The sequence below is a fragment of the Rana temporaria genome, chromosome 1 (assembly GCF_905171775.1).
Source record: "Rana temporaria chromosome 1, aRanTem1.1, whole genome shotgun sequence".
NCBI classification, from domain to species: Eukaryota; Metazoa; Chordata; class Amphibia; order Anura; family Ranidae; genus Rana; species Rana temporaria.
Window position 1 is genome coordinate 245234243 of NC_053489.1, and position 9385 is coordinate 245243627.

The window sequence follows — 9385 nt, forward strand, 5'->3', positions numbered from 1 at the left end:
CATTTATAGGGGCATAGAAAATGGACCGCGTATACATAATTTCTTAGGCATACAAGCATGCACACATGGGGATTGAGTGGATGTCCACTGCTGCCAAGTGGCCTAATTACTGTAAACTTGAACTCTCCACTAGCACTTTGCTGAATGATCTTTAACCTTGTTTCCATTAACCAGTTCCTGATACACACCTTGATCCAGTTACTCACCCAGCTTCCTCAACCAGGTTTGGTACCCGACTCTACCTTCAACTGGACTTGGCATCACCATGTTGCATCGTCAGCTGTACCTTTGTTTGTCAGTGTTAAAGTACACATATCTTATAGTTGCATGAGCTGTTGGTATAGTCTTACCACACATTACATGCTGGTGTATGTTGGGCCTGAAGTAACCATAAATATAATTTGGCAGTGAATTGTCTTGAATGTATCGTGCTGCCTGCAAATGTACCTACATATGCTAGTCAATGTCCTTTTATACCCAGAATCTCTTGTAAAAATTAAATAATATGCCAAATATTCAAAACAAAACACATTTTTAATTATTTATTTATGAAATATATAAAAATTAGAAAATATAAATGTAAATTAACCATACGAAGCTTTGTCTACAAGCTTTTGAAAGGCTTTTTTCACTTCATTGTTCCGAAGACTATATATAAGTGGGTTAAGCATTGGAGCAAACACGAGAAAAAGAAGTGACCAAACTTTGGGTCCACCATAAGTATCAATAGCTTTTGTTCTTAAGTAGGTTATGGTGGCGGAACCAAAGAAAAGGCATACAGATAGAAGATGGGAGCCACATGTTGAAAAAGCCTTTTTACGTCCAGTTGAAGAATGCATTCGAAACACATTAATAAGGATATGGACATAGGATATAAGTATGAGTAAAAATGGTAAAGGTATGACTAAAAAAGTATAAATTAAAATATATAGCTTTATTACAAATAAGATTGTAAAAGGAGTGTCTGAACAAACCCAGCGAACTACTTGTATTATATCACAAAAGAAATGATCAATGATGTTTGAATTACAGAAATGTAGGCCGAACACAAGAATGATATTACCCAGGGGTAAGAATAAACCAGCCACCCATGATCCTACTGAAATGTATAGACACTTTGACTTTGTCATCATTGTCATGTAATGAAGAGGGTGACAAATGGCCAAATACCGATCATAAGCCATGAATGCAAGTATAAAGCATTCTGCTGCTCCCAAGAAACAAAAGAAGTAGAACTGGGCTGCACAACCTAGAATGGAAATTGTTTTATCTTGATGCAAGAAGTCTCTCAGCATCCGAGGCATAGTTACAGTGGTATAGACCATCTCGGTGGCAGACAAGCTTCTGAGAAATAGATACATGGGAGTCTGTAGCTGTGAAACTAGAGTCACAATCAAAATTATAATCACATTTCCAGTCAAAGTGAAGATGTAAATAAGTAAAAATACACCAAAAAGAATTGGTTGATACTCAGAAGAGAGTCCCATCAAGACAAATTCAGTCATTTGAGTTTCATTTTTTCTAGCCATAGACACTTCTTTGAAAATCTGCAAAGATATACACATAAATCAGTTCATTTGCAAAACAGCTTCAAAATGTTTTGCAAATGAAATACAATAGGAATCAACTGCCATGCTGCACGTGGATCATGGACCATATGCGTGATTGGATTTTTGAGGTTTTTGTATCTCTCTGACCATACACTGATGTCCAATGCATACAGTACAGTCCTGGCTTGCCATGGGTGCTTAACAGCCAAATATCCAAGTAGGGTTGCCTCATTGTGCACACTCTCAAAATCTAAGCTTTTTTAATTTCAATAGAGTGGGAAGAGGTTAAAGCTCTTGTCAGGTTATTGCAGGATATTGCAGAACTATCACGCTTCAGCTTGACTTATAGGCACAATTGAAAGTAAGATGAAATCTTTCTGAAGTACTGTATTTATCGGGGTATAACACACACGTTTTTCATCTCAAAATCAGGGGAAAATCGTGGGTGCGTGTTTTACGCTGATCCCCGCTGTCTCTGAGGGGAAGAGGAGCGAGCGCTGTTGAAATAGACTGAGCCGAGTGTACTGTGTACTTGGCTAGGCTTGGCTCGGCTCCATTTACAGTCACGCCCAGTCCCGCCTCCTAGCCTTTACGTCCCACCATTGGACCGGTGTTGTGTCCATCATAGGAGCTGGGCTAAGGGGAGGGACTGCGAAATGAGCCGAGTGGAGCCTAATACACGGGACATCTGGATCAATGTTGCAATTTTGGGCAGGGCTGCAGATGGACACTGGGGAAGGCTGCAGATGGACACTGGGCAAGGCTGCAGATGGACACTGGGCAAGGCTGCAGATAGACACTGGGGAAGGCTGCAGATGGACACCGGGCAAGGCTGCAGATGGACACTGGTGAAGGCTGCAGATGGACACCAAGCAAGGCTGCAGATGGACACTGGGCAAGGCTGCAGATGAAGACACTGATGTTCACTAAACAGTATAACACAAATGGCTCCGAACACACTTACTTTATCAGCAGCAAAGCAAAGTCTAAACTGCTTTAACAATTTGTGTTAAAGAAGAAGCAATAAAAACATGATAGTTCTAACCCAACAATATATCCAAAATGATAAAAAAAAAAGATCTGGCATTAGATACGTTATATGTAGTGAGTGTATGATTTACATGTTTGTACAGGATTGATGCATGATTTTTTTGGGCATATACTTTAGTAAATCTACACTAATCTGTTTTAATGGACCAACCATATATATATTTTTTTTAAATCAATAAATACTCCTACCTGCTAGATGAAAAACCATAGCCTGATTACAGTCCCATTTTTATTTTTATTTTTATAATGTGAGAAAGCTTGTCGCACCTGGTACAAAGCATGTCTCATGGAAGGAAAGTGAGGTGAAATCTCGTAGGTAGGAACAAATATAGAAGTAAAAACAGGTGTCGGTTTTGATTTGGTCTGATTTGCTTTTCTCATGTCTTGAAAACCTTTTCTTATAAACTCAAAAATGGATAGAGACTTTGGCAGAACATAGAAATTACATAAGAATGCTGTATCTCAGATGTCAGTTGTATCAGTGAAAGACTCATTTTGAATATAAGTTGCGTATATTTGCACAACACAATTGTATCTTAACGAAAGAAGCAAAACTTTACATGGCTAGCACTTGTGTTAACATTTTTTCATTTATGATTTCTGTTTGATTTTGTAAAGTTAGTACATATTTTTAAATGTGCTATAATGACCAAATTTATATAACCAAATATTTGTGGCTTTCTAAAACAAGAAATCCATCACTTACTACTATCTAGACATAAGCTTTCCAAATGGCTTGAAGTGAAAAAGAAGGTATTTTCTGGCTGGATTATAGTGTTTTAAAATCTATCTCTTCCCTTGATAGCCCCTCAGGAGTAAAGTCTCTGGGAGGTTTACTGTAAGTAATTTTATGCTAATTTCCACTGGGTCCACAGGACACTGCATTTTGTAAGCACCTCTAGAGAGGTTTTTTTTTTTTTTTAAGCAAGGTAAACATCTTTTTGTAATGGAAAAATATTGGTTTACAAAAGGTGCAGCACTGCGTTTGTTACTCCAACACTTCATATTCTTGATGTGGCTGCTGTACCATTTACTTGAATGAGAAAGTATCCTGTTCTCTTTGTATTGCTTACTATGTGGAATCCATTGTGTTCTTTCCTATTAAAAACGGGCCACACTAAGCAGGGGAGCACACCGTGGTCAGTTCTCTAGCTATGCTGGGAACTCAGTGTGCTGACCTCCAATGATCAGACTTGTCCTGACACTCCCCCACTGCACAGCCATTCACTGGAGAGTTCAGTGTGCTGCTGCTTCTTCTTCCCCAGCTCTTATACAGCTGAGAACAAAGGGAATGTGATCACTTATAAAATAGGTAAAAAAAAGGTATTGATAATGTTTTATATATGTATATATATATTATAATGTTTGGGGGTTGTTTAGCTCAAGTGTAGCACCCGCTAGCGAGAACAGTCCCACACAAATGTTTCATTTTGAGGGCTTGTTGGTCCACTTTTATTAAAGAAAATCAAACAAAGTTCCAGAAATGAACACAAAAGTGGTTTCCCTCGCAGGAGGTTTTCACCATCAACATTAAATGGTAGTATGTTCAGCCTCCTGGCTCACACATGTAAAAATGCAAATAAAAATACCAAGCCGCCTGGCTCTCTTCAGCAGCAGCACCATTGCTCAGGCTCCCGCATGGAGCCCTCCTGACTCCTGTCAGCAACCTCAGACTCAGGCCTCTGGGTTTCACAGTGCAGCCTGCACTCTCCAGCTACTCCAGTGCATACCTGCACACTCTGGGTTCTCCCTTGCAAGCCTTGACTCCTCGGGAGGGTGGAGCCCAGAACCATGGTCAGGTGTCTACAAATAGGCCAGCACACACCTGACCAGTCAGTGTGCTGGTGAATATCAAAATCTGGACCCAGGACTGGGGATTTCATCTCACCCGGATCTCTAAGGAATCCCCGGGCTCCAGGTCCTATAGTGGATTTTATTAAATAATGAGGACACTGAAATGCCACTTTCCTCTGTACATTATAAGCTACCTGGAGCCCCTCAACCCATCCAGTTGAGAATTCTGGGTCACTACACCGGTGGGGTACCACACTACCACATTATATGTATATATATATATATATATATATATATATATATATATTTACACAAACATGTTTTACCTTTCATTTCTATTTTAAACTGAATCGGTTATTTTACAAGGTGATCATTTACAATCACTTTAAGATTGTAAATAAATAAATAAATATAGTTCCTATTTTACAATCTGTGGGCCAGATTTTCGTAGTTTGGCGTAACTTTGTGCTGGCGTAACGTAACCTATTTACGTTACGCCTCCGCAACTTAGACGGGCAAGTGCTGTATTCTCAATCCGTAGCGTAAATAGGCTGGCGTAAGCCCGCCTAATTCAAATTTGGAACAGGGGGGCGTGTTTTATGTAAATGTTCTGTGACCCGACGTGATTGACGTTTTTCACGAACGACGCATGCGCCGTCTGTGGAAATCTCCCAGTGTGCATTGCTCCTAATACGCCGGAAGGACGTATTGGTTTTGACGTGAACGTAAATTACGTCCAGCCCCATTCACGGACGAGTTACGCAAGCGACGTAAAATTTTCAAATTTCATCGCGGGAACGACGGCCATACTTAACATTGGTACGCCGCACTTACGCTACCATATAGCAGGGGTAACTTTATGCCCCTAGCGCCCAGCGTAAATATGCAGTTACGATCCGACGGCGTAAGAGACTTACGCCTGTCGGATCTAAAGGAAATCTATGCGTAACTGATTCTAAGAATCAGGCGCATAGATACGACGGCGCAACTCAGAGATACGACGGAGTATCTGGAGATACGCCGTTGTATCTCTTTTGAGAATCTGGGCCTGTATTTATACTATATTGTGCATCAAACGTAAGGATGACCCCCACCCCCCCCCCCCCGGTTCGGTTCGCACCAGAACTTGCGAACAGGCAAAAAATTTGGACGAACACATAAACACCTTTAAAGTCTATGGGACATGAACATGAACAATCAAAAGTGCTAATTTGAAAGGCTTATATGCAAGTTATTGCCATTAAACTTGCCCCAGGGGACATGTATCAATGCAAAAAAAGTTTTAAAAATAGTTTTTTTTTGGGAGCAGTGATTTTAAAAATGCTTAAAGTGAAACAATAAAAATGAAATATTCCTTTAAATATCGTGCCTGGGGGTGTCTATAGTATGCCTGTAAAGTGGCACAGTTTTCCCGTGTTTAGAACAGACCCGCAGCAAAATTATATTTCTAAAGGAAAAAAAGTAATTTAAAACTGATCGGGGCTGTAATGAATTGTCGGGTCTCGGCAATATAGATAAAACTCATAAAAAAAAACTGCATGGGTTGCCCCCAGTCCATTACCAGACCCTTTGGCCTGCCAGGTTGCGTGCTCGGATAAGGGTCTGGTATGGATTTTGGGGAGGACCCCTATGCCATTTTTTTTTGGCACAGGGTTCCCCTTAAAATCCATACCAGACCTGAAGGATCTGATATGGTTTTTGTGGGGACCACTACATCATTGTTTTTAAAAGAATTGGCGCAGGGTTTCCCTTAATATCCATACCAGATCTGAAGAGCCTGGTATGGATTTTGAAGGGACCTCCACGCAATTTTTTTTTTAAATTATGGTACAGGGTTCCCCTTAATATTCATACCAGACCCAAAGGGCCTGGTAATGGACTGTGGGGGGACCCAATGCCGTTTTTTTCAATAAGTTTTATCTATATTGCTGAGACCCGACAATTAATTACAGCCACGATCAGTTTTAAATTACTTTTTTTCCTTTAGAAATTTCATTTTGCTGTGGTACTGTTCTAAACATGGGAACACTGCGCCACTTTACAGGCACACTATAGACACAATATTTGAAGGAATATTAAATTTTTATTGTTTCACTTTAAGCATTATTAAAATCACTGCTCCCGAAAAAACTGCAGTTTTTAAAACTTTTTTTGCATTGATACATGTCTGGGGCAGTACCCGGGTCCCCAAACACTTTTTATGACAATACCTTGCATATAAGCCTTTAAAATGAGCACTTTTGGTTTTAAATGTTATGCCGCGTACACACGATCGGAATTTCCGATAAAAAAAGTCAGATGGACTTTTTTCATTGGAAATTCCGATCGTGTGTGAGTCCCATCAGAATTTGTTTTCATCTGTGTTTAGAAATATAGAAAAAAAAAACGACGGAGAAAAAACCCATGCATGCTCAGAATCAAGTTGATGCATGCTCGGAAGCATTTTTCTCGGCTCGTCGTAGTGTTTTACGTCACCACGTTTTGGAGGGTCGGAATTTAGTCTGACAGTGTGTATGCAAGACTGATGGAAGTCAGCTTCATCGGAATTCCGACGGAAAATTCCAATCGTGTGTACAAGGCATAAGTGTCCCATAGACTTCAACAGGGTTCCGTGGCTTTCGAATTACCCCCCCCCCCAACCACAGCATAATGTTTGTTGTTTCCCGAAAGTCTGAACAATCAAAGTTTGGCCCGAACTTATGCTCTGGCCAAACCGTTGGCCCATACCTAATCAAAGGCTTCCTGCCGTGAACACACATGGATAAATAAATAAATGAATAGGATACTTCTCTTTGTGGTTGTTAATTGTGTCACAATTCATAAAAAACATATAAACCATATGATCAAAGAAAGTTATTTTAAAGCAGTGTTTTTCAACCTTTTATGGTGAAGTACCCCTGGAGGTCTAAAAAAAAAATCCTAAGTACCCCTGTTTCGAGAAAGTACTTTCTTTTGTTTGGGTGTCATGGTTTCTGTGTGTACAGTCATGGGCGAAATTGTTGGCACCCCAGAAAATTTTCCAGAAAATCAAGTATTTCTCACAGAAAAGTACTGTTTTGCTATACATATGTTTATTCCCTTTGTGTGTATTGGAACAAAACAAAAAAAAAGGGAGGAAAAAAAAGCAAATTGGACATAATGTCACACAAAACTCCAAACATGGGCTGGTCAAAATTCTTGGCACTCTTAACTTAATATTTAGTTGCACACCCTTTGGAAAAAATAACTGAAATCAGTCGCTCCCTATAACCATCAATAAGCTTCTTATACCTCTCACCCGGAATTTTGGGCCACTCTTCCCATGCAAACTGCTCCAGGTCTCTCTTATTGGAAGGGCGCCTTTTCCCAACAGCAATTTTAAGATCTCTCCACAGGTGTTCATGGGATTTAGATCTGGACTCATTGCTGGACACTTTAGAACTCTCCAGCGCTTTGTTGCCATCCATTTCTGGGTGCTTTTTGATGTATGTTTGGGGTCATTGTCCTGCTGGAAGACCCAAGATCTCCGACGCAAACCCAGCTTTCTGAAACTTGGCTCTACAGTACGACCCAAAATCCTTTGGTAATCCTCAGATTTCATGATGCCTTGCACACATACAAGGCACCCAGTACCAGAGGCAGCAAGACAACCCCAAAACATCATTGAACCTCCACCATATTTCACTGTAGGCACTGTGGGGCAGATTCACGTAGAATCGCGGCGGCGTAACGTATCCTAGATACGATACACCGCCGCAATTTTTCATCGCAAGTGCCTGATTCACCAAGCACTTGCGATGAAAACTACGTGTGTGCCATTTAAATTAGGCGCGCTCACGCGCCGGACCAACTGCGCATGCTCCGTTTCTTAACTCCCGCCCTGCTTTGCACGCCGTGACGTCATTTTTTTGAACGGCGACGCGCGTAGCGTACTTCCGTATTCCCGGACGGCTTACGCAAACGACGTTAAATTTTTAATTTCGACGCGGGAACGACGGCCATACTTTAGACAGCAATACACTTGCTGACTAAAGTTAGGGCACCTGATGGGGCGTGGCCAGGCAGCGTATGTAGCCGGACGCAGCTGAAGTGAGCTCCGCCGAGAATCCTGGATAAACTCCTGGGGAAGTCACCGCACATCGACCCGAGGCACACGGTTGTGCCCCTCACGTTACCTGGATCACACCCATACCTTTTCCGGCGCTCCGGTCCCACGATGTCGTCCAACAAGAAGCAGCTGGTGAACAGATCCGCAGAGCACATGTCCCAAAATGGCGCGCACACAGGCCGCACGGCCAAGGAGAAGCACCGCGAGGCGGCGGAGAAATTGTTCTCCAAACCACCACCGAAAGATCAGGTGGCCTCCTCCAGCTCTCCAGAGGACTCGCCGGGTGGAGGATCCGAAGCGGACGATACAGTGCCCTTGGAGGACTCGGTACAGGCCGGCTTGATATGGGACACAGTGAGTACTCCTAACCCGGAATCCACTAGGCCCCAAACCCCAGTGAGCCCTGCTACAGAGGGAGAGCCCACCCTGAGGGACATATTTGCCGCTGTAACATCCTGCAATATGTCTATCACGGCCCTTACCACGGAAATCAAAGGGATGAAGTCTGAGATCTCCTTTCTCAGACAGGACGCTCAGAAGCTGAGGGAGAGGGCCTCCGCTCTGGAGGAGAGGGTGAGCACCATTGAGGATGACTTGGGGCCTATGCAGAGGGATCTCTCCTATAACAACCATATCATTGATCAGCATTCCTCTCGTTTAGAAGAATTAGAGAACAGGATGAGGAGAAATAATGTGAGGGCTATAGGCCTCCCTGAAAAGCTGGAAGGGAAGAACCCTGTGGAATTCATTGAGAAATGGCTGATCGCTGCGTTCGGGAGGGAAGCATTCTCCCCCATGTTCTCTGTTGAACGGGCTCACAGGGTGCCGTCCAGACCATTACAGCCCGGTGCTCCACCTAGACCCTTTCTGTTTAAGCTCCTGCACTATCGGGACAGAGATGCCA

General features: G+C 42.3%; 1 protein-coding gene across 1 annotated transcript; it reads right to left on the minus strand.

Annotated features, from left to right (window-relative positions):
- Positions 1 to 584: 584 nt before the first annotated feature.
- Positions 585 to 2981, minus strand: LOC120945654 (olfactory receptor 10A7-like). Its single transcript, XM_040360017.1, has 2 exons — positions 2868 to 2981; positions 585 to 1547 (listed from the first exon to the last, which is right to left on the minus strand). The coding sequence occupies exons 1-2, from the start codon at positions 2979 to 2981 to the stop codon at positions 585 to 587; spliced, it is 1077 nt and encodes a 358-aa protein (XP_040215951.1).
- Positions 2982 to 9385: the final 6404 nt, after the last annotated feature.